The sequence below is a fragment of the Callorhinus ursinus genome, unplaced genomic scaffold (genome assembly GCF_003265705.2).
Source record: "Callorhinus ursinus isolate GAN/ISIS: 27379988/994484 unplaced genomic scaffold, GSC_fseal_2.0 scaffold7, whole genome shotgun sequence".
Classification (NCBI taxonomy): Eukaryota; Metazoa; Chordata; class Mammalia; order Carnivora; family Otariidae; genus Callorhinus; species Callorhinus ursinus.
The window spans coordinates 30,491,661-30,512,781 of NW_027397069.1; the positions used below are offsets into that span (position 1 = coordinate 30,491,661).

Sequence of the window (21,121 nt, forward strand, 5' to 3'; positions counted from 1 at the left end):
ATATCTCACATAATAAAATTGGAATATGAACTCTGGATTAAATAATAATATTCTGTGTATGTTATTCTTGCTGATTTTATACTTACTGTGGTCATATAAGAGTGTGTTCTTATACTTATGAAATATGCAGTGAAGTTTTAGGATTAAAAAGGAAGATGGTTCAAACATATGCACACACACACAGAACAAGAGAGGGAGAGAGAGAAATAATTTAAAAGCAAACATGGCAAAATGCACACGATTGGTGAATTAGAGTAAGGAGTTGAATTAGTTTTCTAGGGCTGATTTAACAAATTGCCAAGAGCTTGATGGCTTAAAATAACAAACATTAACTTTCTAACTGGAGTTTTGGAAGACAGAGATCTAAAATCAAGGTAATAGCAGGGATAAGCTCCCTCCAAGAGGCTATAAAGGAGAATCCATTTCTTTACCTCTTGTAGCTTTTGGTGGCTATCAGCAGCATGCAATGCATTGACTATGGCTGGGAAATCCTGATCTCTGTCTCCATCTCCACTCTGCCTCCTTCTCTTTACTGTGGATCTCTTCTGTCTCTCTCAAGTCTCCCTCTGCCTTTCTCTTATAAGAACGCTTGTCATTGGATTTAGCACCTATCCTAAACCAGGGTGATCTCCTCATCTCAAGATGTTTAATTTCATCACATCTATAAAAACCCTCTTTCCAAGCAAGCTAACATTACTAGGTTCCAGGGATTAGGCATGGACATGTATTTTAGAGGGTTACCAGACAACCCATTATAGGAGTATATAGAAATTCTTTGTACAATTCTTGTAACTTTTCCGTAAGTTTAAAATTATTTGAAAGCAAAATACTCAAGAACATAAAAAACAGATTACGTTGTCAAGTGCTGTAATAATCCAGAAAACATGGCATCTGACAAGCTTTCTTTTAAAGATAAAACTTAAAAATGTATGTACAGATATATCAAATTGGAATAAGGTGTTTTGTGAATTTGTGCTTCATCATCATTCACTGTTTGAAGTCAGTGGAGATTATGTAATGTCAAAACTCTTTTCCATGTTGTCTGGCCTCTCAAACATTTGCTTTAATCTTTGTAGAAAATTTAAGATATCAAAGGTCACTTGTATTTCAAAAGGAAGGGCTGTATTCTTAATTTTATTATCTTTATAGGAAGACTAAATGAGACTTTCTATGATGTTAATTGCCACAAGATGACAACTTTTTAGTAGGGTCTTGAAGCCCAAAGGAATATTTTTGTTTTGTGTTTGATCTTGATTAGTTTGTCTTCTTTTCAAAAATGTATATTGCTCTTAAGAATCACACTTTTTTTTCATTTCTTTAGTCATCATTGTGCCCTAAATTTGATTGTTTCTTAGCTACATATTGAGTTAAAGTGGTTTTATGCAGTATCTCTACTATATAAAATGATAAATGAATGAATCCAATCATCTAAGTCTATACCAAATGGTAGTTGAAACCATGAGGACTAAGGTGAGCATTCCATTGAAGCAACTGCAGAAAAAAATATCACACACACACACACACACACACACACACACACACTAACATACATAGAACAATTTTAATCCTATATTGGGAAAAACGGAATAGCTAATGGAATAATGATGGAAGACAAAATATTTTACTAACTGTAGGAATTGACTACTTAACATTTGGGATCAGGCACTCCAATCCAGGTAAGCTACTTGAGGCTTGCAGATTGCGTTTTTCAGCATTCTCTCCTCAGCGCCTAGCACATTGTTTATGTAAAGTAAATATTAGCTACGTAAATGTATGTATCATGAGTGATTTTACAAATTAATTCACACAACAGCCAAACATAGTCAAGCATAAATGTGTTGAATTTAAATCAAACAGTCACGGGGATGATGGAACTTACAATCAAATGTCTGTGCGTGTATATGCGTGTGTGTATACACATTCATACGGCTCTTTTTTCTTGGACATTCTTTAAAGGATTGTGGAATCAGTCCCTAAAGCTGAAAGCAAACTCAGCTGGTCATCTGGTTCTATGCCTTTCTTCAAGAGACAAGTAATTATTATCACCATGATCTATTAAGCCACATTTTCTTTAGCATGTGACAGCTAAGGTGATGCTGATCGAAAAATATTGCTCTCCATTCTTAAACAATTTCACATGCACATAGATGTTTAACAAGCGCCTTTTTGGAGCTATTATGAGAAAACACTAGCAGCCTTGGTCTGGAGGAGTAATTTATGACAACTAGGTAAAGGGTATCCAAGATCATCTTGATCACATTAGCCATGCAGTAGCCCCACCCCTGCACTGAAGTCTTTCTCTAACCCTGGTGACAAAAGTGATAAAAAAAAATAACGACACAGTGAGTCCTCCTTTAGCTACTCACTCCGTTGCTTCTTCTACTACCTGCTGCCTCAGATCGCCTGTCAGTAAGTGAACAGGAAAGGGAGTGGAAGGAGACACTGCAGAGGAGTGAGTGTGAGCATGAGAAGAGAGGCAGTTAATAGAGGGCTTGTGTCACAAACTCTCCTCCCCAACCGTTCTTCCCTTTTGGTTTGTTAACTAGAAATGTGGAAAGGTGAGGGAGATGAATTTAACTTGTTCTGACATTAGTTAGAGACAGAGAAGTGTGGCTACTTCCATAATATTTCTGCCCCAGAGAGAGGTAATTGGAAAACGTGTTGTGTGGTTAGGTGTTGTAATGAAAAATAAAGGAATGATCGAGAACAGCGGAATCAAATTATAAGCATAAAGGCAAGTGTGCTGAAGTTTTTAGCCACTTGCAAAATTGAGAGATACTATCAGGACTGTGCAAATACATTGCTCTGATTAATTTTCCTGAGGTGAAATATGAAAATATTTATAAAATTGAGAATCCTGCCATGAATAAAATTTTCTCCGTGATATAATAAACTAAAATAAGCCATAAGGTGTATCTATCTTAAATGAAACTGTAAAAATGTTTAAATAATAAAGAACTAATGAAAAGATTTTACTGTGAGAGTAAAAAGAATCCATATCGGGACATTACTCTAGGTTGCTTAAAATATTAGAGAATATTCAATAAACAAAGTAAAGATTAATTTATCTTAGAGGGTTTTATATTTGATTTTCTAAATATTGTTATGGAAGTTGCATTTTATTACCTTTTCTTTAGACTCCTTTTTCATGTATAAAGGGCTAGTTTTTCAATATGAAAGTAAAAGGTATTCAGGGTCAAAGGAATTAGATCTTTAGTTTTAATGATATTGAATAATTCAGTTTTATTTTAGGGGGAATATATTTGATTCCAGCTTTTCTTGTCATTTGTAAAATGACAAATTTCAATTGTGCATTCTTTTATAGATTCCTTAAGAGTGTATTTGAACAAATCATTGATATAAAGGAAGGGTTAATTGAGAAATAAACATACTAATATACAAAGCATTTCTTTTATATGAAGCTCTAGAAATATTCTATTGTCAATCCAAACAGAACAAACTAAAATGAGATAATTGGGAAGGTGCCCATAAAGTCAGCCTGTGTATATTATCACAACTATATGTGAGATAATATTTGTTTTAAAAAGATTCTACGGCACTGTAAACTCAGTCTCATTAGAGACTGCATTTAAAAGGCTTATAAAGTTACTCATTAATGTTATCTTGTTGTATCTCCACAGCTTTTTCATTAAAGAAAATTCAGCAGAAAGCATTTTCTCCTGATAGCAGGAACCAATTTGCAATAAATGTTCTGGAAACCACTAGGGAAGCCATTACTGAGGTCTAATAAAAACAGACAAGCGTAACTTGTTCTATATTTTTGTTTCAATCACATACAGATGAGACCCCGCTTTCCACACCAACCGCAAGAGACAGCCTTGACAAACTTTCTCTAACTGGGCATGGACAACCACTACCTCCAGGTTTTCCACCTCCTTTTCTGTTTCCTGATGGACTGTCTTCCATAGAGACCCTTCTGACTAACATACAGGTAGGCCTTTTTGTAATCTGGAAGGTAGGAACGTGGAAGATCCAGCTGTAGATTTTTCCCAAATTCATACTATTCCAACTTAATCTGTTCATGGAATTGACAGAACAATGGCATTGGACTTTTCCCAGCAATTTAAGATTTTAAACTTGCTACACTAAACAAGTTGGTTTAGAAATACTGATATATGTATATTCAGCCTTAATAAAAGCTTTGATGAAAATGACCTGGGATTTGAAAAATCATTCTGCCTAAATGTTCTCCTTATTGCCAACTGATGGGAGGAATCTAACTGTTTAAGTTTGTCTGATTTACTCAACAACGGCACACCAGTTCTAATAAATATTTAGTTATTTTTAAACTGCTGGCCTGCCAGTGAGGAAATGATATGTTTAGTCACTTAGAATATGTCTAATATAAAAGAATCCAAAAAATCCCTTCTTTCGTAAATAAGTTTGTTTCAGTTAATAGGGTTTCTTCAAAGAATAGACTTCAAAAAGCTATACAAAACTTTCCACGGATTTCCTATGTAGTCCTCAGGATGTATATTTTACGTACAGTACATTATGAATCAAAAATACTTACAGTTAACAATAACATAGAGCATGGAGCCAAAGTAATAAGAGTGTTTGGGATACAAGAAAGCATAATTTTCTTGCCCACACATGAAGCGATCATGTGGACCCCAGATGGAGATTTTGGCCATCTACTTCTCCCTGTTTGGAGTAGCTAATAATAAGAATGTGCTTGCAGATACTCTGCTGTTAATTTTTTTTTTATTTTTACTCTAGCACTCGATTCTTCGTGATATTTTTCTATACACATTTCCTACCATATTACACTTTCTCCCAGTAGAAATGTAATTAATTTTATTTACCTCTCCGAGGACATAACAGAAGGCCTTTAATGTAACATATCTTCTCATCTATTAATGTGGCATTTTTAATACTAATGTAATTAGTCTCCAGAACTGTATTCGACTTTAAGGTTTTATATCTCAGTAATTCAAATAAATCATCAATCTAGCCTAAACTTAATCAAGGCCAAATAGTTGATTATATTTTAAAATAAACATAGACTTTTTTTCTAAATTTGACCCATATTATTGTTTTTTTAATGAGGTAGAATTTTTAATGAATTTCTCTTTTGTGAAATTAAATGATTTCAGAAAATATCCCTCAACATTTCCGAATTTACAGTCTGAAAGGAGGGAACAATTAATTTTGTTATGTTAACAACTCCGAATGAAGCAAAGAAAAAGCTAAGGGTTTACTTAAAATTCTCTATCCAGGTGTATGTATCTTCATTAACTAAAACGTCTTTAAGGAGGAAAGTGGTCATTTAACTTTAATTTCAGTGGAGAAAACATTTCTGGGTTTCATCAGTATAAACCAGCTTGCTCATCTGAAAAGTGGGTTTACACATGGACTCTTGCATTTTAAGTCAGATACTGTCAGTTTGGGTGTATTTATCCACCAGCCTCCCCCACCTCCCCCACACCAGTATTACCCAGACTAGAGATGTATCTACATCACCTCAAACTGTAATTATTTCTTTAAAAAAGAAGAAGAAAAGAAAATCCTCGTTTTAAAATGTACAGATTTTAGACAAATATTTTATTGATGGTATCTCTAGATTTAATATACTCTCCTTTCTGACCTTCCAACCAGCCTTGTGGACATATTTTAGCAAGAGTTGATGATGGGACAGTAGTCAGGGCAAACTAAATTATTTATTGCTGGTCCCAAATCATAGGGATCTGGGTCCATAAAGTTAAAACACCTACAATAAGAACACTTTGTTAAAAATAAATTATGCTTGTCCATTTCGGTGTATTCATGTATGTGAACATAAGGTAAAATAAAAATTAAAAATCTTACTGAGTTCCACGCAAAGGAAGACACACACACATACACAGTACATGCATACATACTAATAAGCGTGTACACATATATACACACCCACATATATATGGGATTTATGTTTAGTAATGGTTTCACATCATTTTTTAAAAATGCTAGTTCTTTTATTATTGCCACATTTATTGAGTTATAGTAATATCCTAGGAATGGTATAGAATTGTTTAAGTAGTCATGACCCTGGCTTATTGGGCATACAGTATAAATGTGTTTGCTGTCCAAATTCTAATTTGGGTAATTACATTCTGCCTATCTCAATTTTCTCTGCAATTTCAATTATATGTAATGGGGTTCTCTGCTTTCTACTTCAAAATGGTAACATACTTTTTGTGTGGTAAACTTAAATCTCCATCTTTCTTTTGGAGCTATTTTATCAGGATGGCAATGAAAAACATTTGAGTTAAAAATGTTTGCATGTTTCAAATCATACAATGCCATATATGAAATTAAAGCTTTATTATGTATACTTACTATTTTAATTAAACCTAAGACATCGGGTCATATTTAAATTTAATGTATTGAGGTCTCTTTTTTCTTACAATTAATGACCAAAAGCCCTTCAAAAAAATGTCTTTAAGTGTTTATTGTTCTAATATTAAATAACTTATAATTTGATAAATCTCAATTTTAAAATTTGTAATGGTTGGTACAGATGTTCTTGCCATGATATATCGAAATTGAATTTTCATAAATGTTTTTTCTTAGTGCTTTAAAAGAAGACCTGTAGAAAAATACTACATACTAGTATTTTTAAATATACTATATATACTATACATACTAAATATATATATCTAAAGTGTAGTAATTTCACTTTAGTGAGTGATATGGATTCATTCCAGGGTTTCCTTTTTGGGATTTTTTTTTTTTTAAGATTTTATTTATTTATTTGAGAGAGAGGGAGAGTGCAGAGGGAGAGGGAGAGGGAGGGAGAAGCAAACTCCCCGCTGAGCAGGGAGCTTGATGCGGGGCTCAGTCCCTTGACCTTGAGATCATAACCCTAGCCGAAGGCAGATGCCCAACCGACTGAGCCACCCAGGTGGCCCAACTTTTTGGGATTTTTAAAAATTTTATTTTATGTGGAATTTTGTTTTTCTCAATGTGGGCAATCTTTTATTATGCCTTCCCTACTCAAACATGTCCAAACTCACTCCCTATGAGATTTTAGGTGAGGAAACTAGAATTTTAGTGTCAATTTACTGAATGTGACCCCTTCGAACATTGGCTACCCAATTAACAAATACACTTAAGGGAGAACTTTATTCTCAATCTGAGCTTTCATGCTGTAAATTATCACTACAATCTGTTTTTACATAGGATTGGGAACAAATAAATTACATTGTTTGTCTTATAAGAATTATTTAAAATGACTTACAAATATTAAAATAAGAATAGTTAAAAAAAGAAAAGTAAAGTAAGGTAGGGAATATAAAACTTAGTTATGGGTAAGGTTAGCATTGAAGATATATGCCATGAGGGGTATATGATAGGAGTTTGGTTCATTACGATTTGTCTATTTGGAGGAATTAAATAAAGGAAGACCTAAAAGGATTGTTAAAACCACAGTAAATGGCAAGTCACAGATTGAATCACATGGTCTAATAAATAAACATAATACAACTATGGTACTTAGGAAGTATTCTCTAATTTTTGTGTTTGACAAAAGAAACTGAAGAAGAATCTGACTTAGTACTAAGACCAAAACACTCTGATTATACATCTTCCAGTCTTTACATTTCAACGTCATGGCCAATGATGTTATATTTTAAACATTTAAAAGAAGCTAATAGTTTTGTATTTGCATTTTTAATACATCATTTTAATTATAACAGAGTTAGACAAAATACTTAGAGGAGGAAACTTTCAAAAAGATAAACAATAAAATAGGACATTGGCTTCAAAATATGGGTAGACTAGGATCAGATATATTGGTGTTATATCTTTTTATGTTTAATCATACTTACATATTCTTTTTTTCTCATTACCAATTTGTGAAAAGAGTTCATTAAAATAAAACAAAACAGTGAAATATATCCAATATTCTAAACACAGTTTACTCTGATGAAGAGAATAACATTAATCTCTTAAAAGTCTGAACTATATACCATACTTAAGGTATATTATATATCATAATGTATATTGTATGTCATAACAATAATAATGACAATAGTGAGAACTAATATTTATTGAACAATCTTAATGTCTCATTACATAGGAGAAATACTCCTGTGTGTGTCTTCTGCTCTCAATATCTTACTGCAACATCACTTCACTTCGGACACTTCTGCTCACCAAATGTCTGGTAGTTAATTTCCACACCAAGCAATTCTGCAACACCGGCAGGATTCTCTACAATTTAACTCAGTTCTGACACTGTCTACCTGGAGATAGCCTCAGATCTCATAGCTTCAGTCCCACAAGATTGCCCCCTACCCAAATGTCAGATGCCAGTTGCAAGTCCAGGTTGTAATCTTGGCTACCGACCAACCGGCTATTGATCAGAGGTTCCCATCACCCCCTTCTCGGGTTCAGTTAATTTACTAGAGCAGCTCACAGAACTCAGGAAAACATTTTACTTACTAGGTTACAAGTTTATTATCAAGGGTTATAGCTCAGGAACAGTCAAGATGGCAGAGATGTATAGGGCAAGGTATGTGGGAAGGGGTGCAGAGCTTTCGTGCCTTCTCTGAGCATACCACCTCCCCAGTACCTCCACAGTTGACCAACCCAGAAGCTCTTTGAACTCTGTCCTTTCGAGGTTTCACAGAGGTTTCATTATTTAGGTATGATTGATTAAATCACGCACAGTTGGTGATTAATTCAACCTCTAGCCCCTCTGTCTTCCCAGAGGTGCAGGGTGGGGGTGGGGGGGTGGAGGGGAGCAGGGCTGAAAGTCCCAACCCTGAGTTGGTTCCCCTGACAACCAGATTCCAACCATAGGGCTTTCCAAAAGTCACCTTATTAAAATAAACTCAGGTGTGGTTGGGCGGGGCTTATTATGGATATCAAAAGACACCCATTTCATCTTTTCGCTCTTATCACTTAGGAAATTCCACCCATTGTAGGATCTTTGTGCCACAATTGGGATGAAGACCAAATATGTTTCTTTCTTTTTTTTTTAATTTTATATATTTATTTGGGAGAGAGCAAGAGCTAGAGAGAGAGCATGAGCAGGGGGTAAGGGCAGAGGCAGAGGGAGAAGCAGACTCCCTGCTGAGCAGGGAGCCTGATGTGGGACCCAGGACCCTAGAATCATGACCTGAGCCAAAGGTAGATGCTTAACCACCTGAGCCACCTAGGCACCCCCCAAATATGTTTTTATTATAAATCACAATATCTACAGTCCATCTCTATGCTAATTCTATATGATATTACATTGAATCATCTTTATAATCCTATATAGTGGATTTCATTGTCATCCACATTTTACAGATGAGTAAATGGAGGCAGACAAGTCTTTTGATCAAGGTTATGCAATGGTGGTGGAGTCTGGATTTAAACATAGGCAGGATAATTACAGAGCCCATGTTACTATATCACCATACATGATCATATGAATCACAAGATGGATTTTATACCTGGAAGTGATTTTGAGGGAGTATCCATTATTGACCAATTTTTTGAGACCAAGAGCCATAACCATTAAACTAAGTATAGTTGTACCTTTTGTTATAAGAGCTTCTGTGAATGCGCATTAGTTGATAACTGCTCTAGTATATATTTGTTTGTCTACAAAAGTTCCTGGATTCCAGGGATACTATTTCTTCTCATCCTGGAAAGAAGCATTAAAAGAAAAAAAATAAATAAGCTTGGGAGCTCTGACCTAAGCTTAGTTAATTTACTAGTTTGGGAATTTGGATAAGTCATCTGATCTTTCTGGACCTTGTTTTTTTCAGCTTTAAAAGGTTTTAATTAGAATGGGCAAATCACTGAAATACCCTTCAGCTCAGGTATTTACTCTCTTTAGAAGCAAGCATTATTGAGCAGAATTTTGTCACATTAATTCCAGTGACACTCAAAGAACTTTAGTCACCATCTGATTCTGAAACAGTTTTTGTATAAAAAACAAATATGGCCAAGTAAGCTTTTAATCTAGGATCCAACCAGTAAATTAAGAAATGTTTCCTTCATATCAGTATTACTTTAACTTCTCTTATGCAAGCAGAAATTTGTACTTTCTAGGCTGTAGAAGTAGTTGAAAACTTGCTAAATCAATTACAATGCCCTTCTGAAAAGAAATATATATAGACTTGTTCTTTGGGAAGTGATTAAAATAATCTGATTTACAAGGTAGATCATTTTAGAAAATGAAAACATTTGTGTATATGACAATTATGCCTCACTTATGGGAAAGAAATTTGAGGCCAAACAACCATTGTCTCATAATTGCTATGCCATAGAGTAAGCTTAAAACACATTTCTTTAGAACTGTCATTGTTGAACATCATAACTGACCTCCCCCTAGAGAAAAATTCATGTTTTAAACCTTGTGTCTTTTGCTGTAATTCATCATCACAGAATTATCACAGAATTTTGCTCAATACTGCATGTCCACGTGAGACTCAGCATTTAGTGTGACCTTTGCATATGATCTACCTGGAAAATTTACAGAAGTTACACAAATCTGAAAGTACTATTATCACTGATGGTTAAAATGGTGTCCTAATGATTTGTAGACGTTGTGAACACTACTTGCTGTTGCTTTTCCCAGCCCCCTGCTGCATTGAAATTTAATCGGTTTTCTGTATTTTTGCAGCGAAGCTGTCACGGGCAATAACATATTTTTGCATATGTATCAGTTTGGCTCTAGTGCAGATTTTTGTTCACACTGGACTCCTACTGATATGCACTGATTTAAAGTCTAAAAATGAAACTTAATTTTATATAGCTTATAAGTAGTCCCTGGAGGGTGTTGGATCTTAAAGCTAGTATTTTTCAGACATAATCAGCAGGAATAGGTAATGTATTACCATTAGGGACATTAGCAGCAACTGTAACAAAAGAAAACAGTAAACATAAATGCTTTTTAGCAACTTCGTATGTTACAACAAATACTAATGTAAAATTACCAAATTAGAGTTGCAGTTTAACATTATTCAACATGTTTATTCATAATGATTGTTTCATATTTAAAGAACACCAAAATATTGTGTTTTGTCAGCCAAGGACAATAATAGTTTAATAGTAATTTATTTTAAACAGCTACTGATAATACAAACCAATCAACACATTAAGTGGTGCCAACATTGGCATCTTGCTAAATAATCTCTAGACATTGCACAGAGAGTACATCTTTCAAAGATAAGTCAACAAGAGCAATCAGAGCAGAAAATTAGAATTTGGTATCTTAGAATTAAAATACAGCTAAACTAAAGTTTTAATTGGGGTGATCTAAAAGGGCACTTGATGTAATGATCTCTTTCATTTGTTACTAATTGTTTGTTCCTGATGAAGAAGAAACATACACAGGAATGTTGCTGAATTGAGTTAAGATGGCAGTTTCCTTAGCAGCTATGTTTTATCGTTAAAAACAAAAGAGTAGGGAGGGGCAAACAGCCATGTAGAAACCCTCCAGCTTGTTTCATTTCACAAGAATTACACCAGGAAATTCAGGGTCAGCTATAACAAACATGAAATAATTTATATGTGCTTGAAAAGAGAATAAAATGGCTTATGATAGTGCTACATGGGTGAGCTGATCTAAGGGTACACCTCTATTGGGCTAACAAGTCAAGCCAGAGTGGAAATTCCCGATCTGACTGCTTATGTTGTCTCCTGCAAGAAGGGTCCTGTCTTAGAGTGTATCTACAAATGGCACCAACTTCCACTTCATTTATCATTTCAGTTGAAAATTTTAGTCTCTATGGGGCACCTGGGTGGCTCAGTTGGTTAAGCATCAGACTCTTGATTTCAGCCCAGCTCGTGATCTCAGGGTTGTGAAATCGAGCCCCACCTATGTCAGGATCCACACTCAGTGCAGAGTCAGCTTGAGATTCTCTCTCTCCCTCTCCCTGTTCCTCTCTCCCTGCTTGTGTGCTCTCTCTCTCTCTCAAATAAATAAAATCTTAAAAAAAACAAAAAGAAAATTTCACAGACCAAGGCAAAATATCTTCTACTTCAAAAAGTTTTTGTATTGCTGAGCTGATAAGGATAGAAATTTTAACTCTAATTTTTACTAATAATTTTCTAAAGGATTTTAGGAGAGAGCATGTGCAGAATACTTTTTCTTTGTTTTCCGTAATCTCATTTTCAAGAATCTCAGAATATTACAAAATTTTTTAATTAGCAAAGAGTAAATCAACTTCCATGTATATCTCTTATACAAGAGATTCCATCATCTATTGTATAAATAAACTTTATTTTTACCATATACTCTTGAGTTATACTGTCAAATAGTCCCCTAAAAGTTATTCTCAATTTATTATAACCATTTTAAATGACTTTTTAAAAAACAACACACTATTAAAACCCTAGGTTTTGGATCCCTTACATATATTATATGCCTCAAGAAAAAATACACCAGTACTATAATTTCTGTTCAACAAATTTTTTAGAATCTACTATATGGTAGGCACTCTCTGGACTCTGGGTGACATAGTACCAAATGAGAGAAAGTGTCCCTGCCTCAGACAGTTTACATTTTAGTGCAGGAGACCTGGCATAAAGCGACAAACAAATACATGAATGACAATATTACACAATCATGAATGATATGAAGAATTCTAAGGAGGGAATAACAGGAAGCCTATTCCAGATAGGGTGGTAAGAAAAGACCTTTCCTTTTTTTTTTTTTTTTAAGAGTTTATTTATTTGAGAGAGAGTGAACAAGAGAGAGAGAGCACACAAACAGTGGCAGAGGGAGAAGCAGACTCCCCTGCTGAGCAGGGAGCCAGATGCTGGACTCGATCCCAGGACCCCGGGATCATGACCTGAGCTGAAGGCAGATGCTTAACAAACTGAGCCACTCAGGTGTCCCAGAAAAGACCTTTCTTAAGTGGTGACTGAACAGAGGGGAAATGAAGTGAGGGCACGAGCCACATAAAAATTGGGAGGAAAAGCATTCAGGAGAACCGAAAGAGCAAAATCCCTGGTGCAGAAACCAATTTTCTTGAGAAATGGAAAGACGAGCATTGTGTCCCACGTGATCTCAGTAGGGACTGCTGAAGATTGAGCTCCAAGAGATAGGTGGGTCCTGCCAGGATCATTTGGGATTATGCAAACCATATCAGATCATCACTTGTGTAAGAGCTTCAGTATAATTTTCTTCTCGGTTCTTAATTTTTAGTATGCTTATGTGCTGCCCTCATTTAGCTTTAGATCTAGATATCTAATTAGAAGCAATCGAACCTGCATGGCAAAAACATTTGTCTTCCTAATATGGTTTAATTAGATTTAAAAATTTTGTGCTTTAGTTGAAGTACTTGTCTTAATGAAAACAGAGTGAATATACAAGAATTGGTAAGTTGGTTCTTGTTTAAAAATGCTTTCAAGTAATGAATGAAATGTGGTTTGCTCCAAAATATTACAATTCTGAATGCCTTCTTTGTACAGGGGCTCTTGAAAGTTGCCATAGATAATGCCAGAGCTCAAGAAAAACAAGTCCAACTGGAAAAAACAGAGCTGAAGATGGATTTTTTAAGGGAAAGAGAACTGAGGGAAACACTTGAGAAGCAGTTGGCTATGGAACAAAAGAATAGAGGTATTTCTGAACTTCCAAATAAGTGTAATACTTTCTATAAAATATTTAACAGACCAATACTATGTTTGGTGATTTACTATGAGACTACAGCTTTTTTGTTAATTTACTTATAGCTGAGGTTCACAGCAGGATTTGAATCCTCGGCTCATTGTAATTTTTCATCTCCAGAGTATATATGATTTCTCCTCTGTTTGTACCTCAGGGAATTGAAATATATCTATTATATCATTAATCACATAATTTTTATTGCTCATAGAGCTTAACAAATAATTTTAAGATAAGAATGAGCTCTAATGACAGCCATGAAGAAAAATTTTATATTCATTCACAATTGCCCTTTGAAAAACTTAAGAGTTAAAGTCTTAAAGCTAAAATAGAAAATACTGATTATTCAAGCAAAACAGATTTAGTAAGATATTTATCAACTGAAATTGAAGACTGATGAATATCTGAACAAATGACCAAAGTTGAGTGTTTGTATAATTTTCTTTCTGAATGCCTCATTTTCATCCAACAAGGTCAAATACACATTAGTGTAGAAACCAATATGAATTTTTATTGGGTAAAAATAATGATATTACCAATCTATGAATTGCTTCTTTTAACACACTTTACAGCGCATGTATAGATAATTTTAAAGGTCATTCATATTTGTGTGTTTATATTATGTATGAGATTAAGAGTATTTTCTTTACAACCAACTTTCCCTTTGCCTCAACTAAAAGATTCTCCTAAATACTCTAGAGGGGGAGCACCTATTCCCTCATATAATAAGTATCCAATAAAAATATTCCACGTATCCTCCTTTTAAATGTTTGATACAGTCATTTGAAAATCATTGTTTCTTTTTGTTTTTCAAACGAGCAAGACTTGGTAGGTTTTTACATTAGTTACTAAGAAGCAATAGCTAGTGGGTTCCTGGGATGAGGTTAATTTGGGAAAGCCATCACCACCCATGTATAACATTCATCTAGATAATGTGATGTCACATAGATTTAGGTACTAAAGTAATCAAAACAAGATAAACATTGATAATGGGACATATTCTTTGTGAATAATGAAGATTGGTCAAAGGGTTCATTATATAGAACCATCTTCCATGAGATAGCCATGTCTTGATTTTGTTCTCACCTGGAGAAGTCTTTATTACTATTATTATTATTATTATTATTATTATTATTATTATTATTATCTTCTGACAAGACTTACAGTTAGACCCTTGAATTCCTAAAGTAATCTTTTGGTTACTTGAGAGAACTTTAGAATTTTATTGGTTCAAATCATTTGGAGGACTTACATTGTTTTTTTCTTTAACCACTAGAGGGCAAAACACTTCACAGATCACGTCATGAACCTCCCATTTAATTAATTGTGAACAATAAATTAAAGGTAATAGCTATCAATAATTATCTATTATAAATGTATCTATTGAAGTAGTGTACTACCCTGAAGAAAGAATAAGGCAATACCACTCGGTTCAATCACAGAAGAGGAAACAATAAGCAGTCAATGGCAAGACACTGGGTATTGAGCTTTTAGTCCCATGGAAGTTTACAATCCAAATAAGTAATTCAGAAATTACTGTTTATTTTCAAAGACACTTATGAACAATCATCTTTGGAAAGGGATACAGTAGGCAAATGATTTTGTTAAGATAAGCATATGATTTTCACCTTATTAAGTAAAGGAAATTAACATTTATTTGAAACCCGTTTTATTTTTATTAAAAAACTGTAGCCAATGTACATTTTGACAAAAAAAAGTCTCTGTTAATATGTGTTACCAGCAACAATAAAGTCAAGTTAATGGTTTGCCACCTTAATAGTATTAATAATTATAAAAACGGGACATATGAAGATTAGAAATTGAAACAAATTCTTAATTGAACTTTTATTACTTTGTTTTATATTTTGACTAAATACTGTATTAAATAAAAATGTTGTTATTCTTTCATCTGTAGTAAGAAATCAAATAGTAAACTTGGAATGACTACTCCCTATGACTAAGTCTACAAAAGGATAATCTCATACTGATTCTGTCATATTCACATTCACATCCACAATGTTTATCAACCAGGAAAAAAAAACAAAAACATTTGGGTGCTCCCTGTATGCTAACTGCTTACCTTATATATATTGTAAAAGCTAAAATAATTATGATACTGAAAGTATAGTTAACATACATTTGTGAACATTTATTTGTTACTATTTATTGATTATGTATTATATACAATGTTTAAATTGTCTAGTAGGAGAAAATGTATCATAATTAACTTTTTGTATCATAATTTAGTTTTGTATATAAATACCACATTATTGTCAGCAGTAGCACATTATTGTTATCAGTGAGGTATTATACTCCACAGATTTCAGCAGAGTAAAACATAATTTTCTTGAAATACATTGTAGTGCATATAAATTTCTTTGAAGAAATTACTGATAACTCTGGGCAAATTACAATAGCTTCATCCCCCCAAAAGATAGCTTCTATGTTAATAATTAAGAATATTAACTCATTATATACAATAATATTTATTGCATTTTTTTAATTTCAAGAAAAATTTCTTAATAACTAATTGGTGTAACTGTTTTTGCAAAACAACTACAGGGGAAATGCTCCATTTACTATTCAAAATTGGTGCTTCATTAAGAGATAGGAGGCATGCTTATAAAGGTTTGCATTATTCTAACTACTCTGCACTATTCTGATTCAAGGGCAGAGACTAATCCACAAAATTCATTTAATCAGACTTCCTTTATCCGTGTATATAAATATTTACTAAAATTAATTTCCCCTTAAACCTGTCTCTACATATGACAATTAAAGGCATCTTTGTAATATAATAGTTCAAGGCTAAATAAAAATTGGCCTCCTTGGATGGTTCACTGGGATTTTATTTTAGGTAAAGGTGGGATTTTTTGAACTTCCTCTGCAGAGGTAGGCTCCATCCTGCAGTGGGGGGGGGGAGGGGGGGAGAAGAATATTATTAAAAAAAAAAACAGATAATTTGTAAGCATATGTAAGTTGGAACATCGCAAAAACTTTTTAAAATATAATAGACAAACACTGTTTTCTAGCCATAGTTCAAAAGAGGCTAAAGAAGGAGAAGAAGGCAAAGAGAAAATTACAAGAAGCGCTTGAATTTGAGACAAAGCGGCGGGAACAAGCGGAGCAAACACTAAAACAGGCAGCTTCTACAGAGAGTCTCAGGGTCTTAAACGGTAAGAGAGGGCATCTTTATGCCTGGCTAACTAACATTCGCTTTTTAGCACTCAAAGGACAATTTAAACTTGCGTTTGTGGTTTTATATCTTTATCTCTATATCTAGTGATTCATTAAACTGTGCGCCTAGCTGAGAGCCTGGTGGGTGGTAGTCCCACTTGTTGGGGCAATGCTTGATTTCATAGGGGCTTTCACCCTCTTGTTATGGCTTAACTCCAGTATCTGGGACCTGACCTCGCTTTCCTGTTTAGCCGAGTCTGTCTCTACTGAAATGGGATAAAATATTAATCGGAGAACATCCCAACCCCATCCCATGTTATGAACAATTTTGTGTTACTTATTTCTCTCTTCAAATATTTTGATAATTCTTGTGGTTCTGGTCTTTGTTAACCTTTAAAAGATGACAAAGATTTATGTAATTTTAATTCAGCACCAAAGTAACAGGTTGCTCTTTTTTTTTAAAGGACAATAGCATCAAATGAAATATGTGTCACTCTTACCTTTCTGTGCTTTTAGACTCTCTGACCCCAGAGATAGAAGCTGACCGCAGCGGCAGCCGAACAGATGCTGAAAGGACAATACAAGGTAGGAATTTGCAAAAGGCTATAAATCTAGATCTTGCTATATGAGTTTTTCCTCAGCTTTAGCCTGCTATTCAAGCATGTAGCCTACCATCTGGGCCACATCAAAACAAGTTCAAACAAGGTCAAGTTCATCTTGCTTGTTTATATGAGTGAATTCATTTTGTGCTGATAGATTTTCTTTAAATTAACAGGTCATTTCTGTTTATACAATGCAATTAAAAAGGAATAATTAATTTTAAACAATGTATGATTTAATCTTGGACACAGTAAATGTGCTTTATTGAATGCTTCTCCACTCGGGAAGGGTTTATAAGTTCTATACCATCTGAATAAAAGCATGGGTTAATCAAATAGGTAGTTCTTAAATTTGAAAATTTCTCCTTCTCATTTTTGTGACAGATACTACAAGGTACATGCAAAATAGACTGGTTGAATGTTAACAATAAATAAGATTGTTTAGTCCTCTGTGGATTTTGTGAATGTTCTCTATGCCATTATATACATTTTAATAACACAAATGTGCTGAGCAAAATCATATATAGAATACTAAAGGGAGTTGTATAAACACTCAGAAGAGCTAAATACATATATTGCCAAGACCATACTATTAGGAAAGAACAAAATCTGAAGGTAACATTTGTAGTCTAACATCTATTCTAGGCAATAAACTCAGTCTAACAACATGAATACTAAACAGTAAAAAGAGCATTTGTTTTCTATTTTAAATGAAGATGGTTCTTCAAAGGGAAGCCTAAAATGATTAACTGCTATAATCCTCCCAATTGCTTTTATTTTGCATTTTAAGCTCAATCATTTTGGGGATATTGTTTGACATTAATTGTGCTACTTAATCAGCTCCGAAAGTGTCAGCTTTGGTTTAGTGTAAAGGAAATATACTTTTGTCAAGTATCAGATATGAAATAAGTAAAAATCAGAAACTTGCAGGAACATTCCTGAAGAATGTTTTTGCCTATATTTATTTTACCTAAAACCATGATAATTATTTTTTAAATCCTGAGGTTTGAACCATATGTTTTTATGAGATATCTCCTTGTGTATGCAAGATTAATGCAATTGTAGATGTAGAAAAGACTTTTTTTAGAGCATTATGGATATCAGCAAAATTATGTGTGTGTGTATCTATAATCTTATTAAAATCATACGATTTCTGTTCTGTCTCTTTTAAAAATTGCATACAGATGTTAACAAATTAATAATAGCAAAGCCAGTCCTCTTTATCAGGGATGATAACTTCAATCAGGTCAATATAAATATCAGCCCTGATTTGTGTGTGCAGGGGCCCACTCATTCATTAACATAGCTGGTGGCCAAAAGGGGTCTAAGAAAGCACATGAGTCTCTGGGTAGATGTGATATATAAATTGTCTGGTATCTACAGAATCCTCAAGGTTGTCAAATCAATCCAAGAAAAATTATAGACAATATATTCCTGCATATTAATGGAAGATTTGTTGCCAATGTTAAGAAGTGATTAGGCAATGATTAAACACTTTGCATAGTTAACATTATGTCAACATTATTCCAGGAATTTGCTATCAGTGAAATTTTGGTCATCAATAAAGCTATATTTATTTTAATTTGAATTTGTAAAACTCACATATATTCAAATATACACTTTTATATGCATAAAGAAGACTTTATGCATATAAAGAAGACTCTATAAGGTTGAAGTTTCGACAACTCCTATTTTCTTCTGTGATTTGCTTATTCCAAGTAAAATTTTAAATCATAAATTGCCTTCCTTTTGCTATCCAAAATGCTCTCAGTTGAGTAACAAAGAAAACCCACCCAAACCACTTTATAATTAAGGCAATAAAACATTTGAAGAACAGTTATACATAGTGATTTAAAGCCAAATATAAATGATTATGGAGTTATTTAATGCTTTGCTTTAGTTGTAGTATAAAATCTTAATCATTGAATTCATTCATTCAGCCGGTCAATTAAAAATGTGTTCCTTAATTCTAATGTGAACAATCAGTAATACTCTACTTTTTGTATACTTACCCTTGGATGTAATGGTTTTGTTATATTGTTCAAAATGCACAATTAGTTTTCAATCAAACCCTTAACTCATATATTCATGGTTTTAATTAGATAATAGGGATTTTTTTTCTCAAATGTGATAAAAAACATTGTGGATGAATCTGTATTTTTATGTTTTAGTTACCAGAAAATTATTTTACCAGGAGTTGAACCACCCAAGACTTTTAAAATACCAGGCAGACCCTTGGGCACCTGGGTGGCTCAGTTGGTTAAGCGACTTCCTTCAGCTCAGGTCATGATCCTGGAGACCCGGGATCGAGTTTCACATCAGGCTCCCTGCTCAGCAGGGAGTCTGCTTCTCCCTCTGACCCTGTTCCCTCTCGTGCTCTCTATCTCTCATTCTCTCTCTCTCAAATAAATAAATAAAATCTTAAAAAAAAAAATACCAGGCAGACCCAAGAGATCATCTTTTGCTACTCTCATCCCACTAAATAAGCTCATTTGGCCCTTTGAGCCTTTTTTTTCAAACCTTAGACTAAATGAATACATTTGGAAGCCAACAGAACAAAATTAACTGTGAACAGAAAAAAATCAAAGATAAAAAACTAGTTAGTTAAATTCCGAGTCGAAGCACAATGATGGGAAAGGCAAAGAGGAAAGAACTGGAACTCGTTGCTCATTTGTGAAATGGTCTATGTCATGCGTTTGGGGAGCCGAGAGCGCCTGCTGCATCACAGTGTAAGAATGAGGCAGATATGGTCTCTTCCTCCCTCTGCTTTCTTCGTCTCGGCGCCCCCAAGCCCAGGTGTGATGATACCGTTTGTATTCTTTCTTGCTCCCAGTCTAACCATAAGTGAAATTATTCTCCGTTCCAAAATAAACTCAACTTAATTAGGAAAGACAAAGGAAAGGCACATTTCTCAATGTTTGTCATGTATTTATTTATTTTTAACATTCTGGCAATAAATAAATGCCATGCTTGGCCCAAGAGTTAGTCACCTAGAAGTTGGGCACTTAAATACTGCTCAAGTGCCAGGTAATTACCCCCAAATAAGCACCTCAGGTTAGTTAGACTAAACACTGCCTCATTGGCACTTAATACCACCATTTCTGTAAAACTATAGGGGAGGCGAGGAGGGAACCAGACAGCAGTTTAGAAAGTATTCCTGAGCAAAGAGACCCTAAATAATTTACTTACTTATGATAAGTAAAGTAAATCAGCTCATCCTACACAGGGATAAATTCTTCATTGTTGATATTTCTAGTAGCTAACTCAAAATTCATGAGTTTAGTGGCAATATTGTGGTTAGAGAATAAACATCAAAAAATTAAAGAAAAACTTGTTTCAGGAGCTGAATTATATGGTGATTAACTCTTATGCCTTGAGTCTTGCAGATTTATATGGCATGATTTGTGTTGGAAAATTTTATCTTACTTTAAAGCTTTTTGTAAGATTCTTTGAATATGCAGAGTAGACTGGGTTCATATAAATACTCCTTGGACACTTTTTTTGGACTAGTTAATAAATATCTTCCAAAACCTTTTCTGCCGCCACACATATAGATGCCCATCCCTATACTATCTGCAGCCAAATCTAGAATATGATAGCTTTCTTGAGCTACATTCTAATTTCTTCTTAATCTCTCTTCCTGGACAATGGCACCCACTTAAATGGTTTATTTAACTGATATGTTTTGACAATTAAAAATATATATATATATATATATAATCTCCAGCCCATTCAG

General features: G+C 34.0%; 1 protein-coding gene across 1 annotated transcript in view; it reads left to right on the forward strand.

Annotated features, from left to right (window-relative positions):
• Nucleotides 1-21,121, forward strand: part of DACH1 (dachshund family transcription factor 1) — a 423,085-nt gene that overhangs the window by 370,043 nt on the left and 31,921 nt on the right. Inside the window, exons 8-11 of the mRNA XM_073894450.1 lie at nt 3,801-3,952; nt 13,417-13,564; nt 16,642-16,785; nt 17,303-17,371. Of these exons, the coding sequence (XP_073750551.1) occupies nt 3,801-3,952; nt 13,417-13,564; nt 16,642-16,785; nt 17,303-17,371 (513 nt within the window). The remainder of the gene's footprint in view (nt 1-3,800; nt 3,953-13,416; nt 13,565-16,641; nt 16,786-17,302; nt 17,372-21,121) is intronic.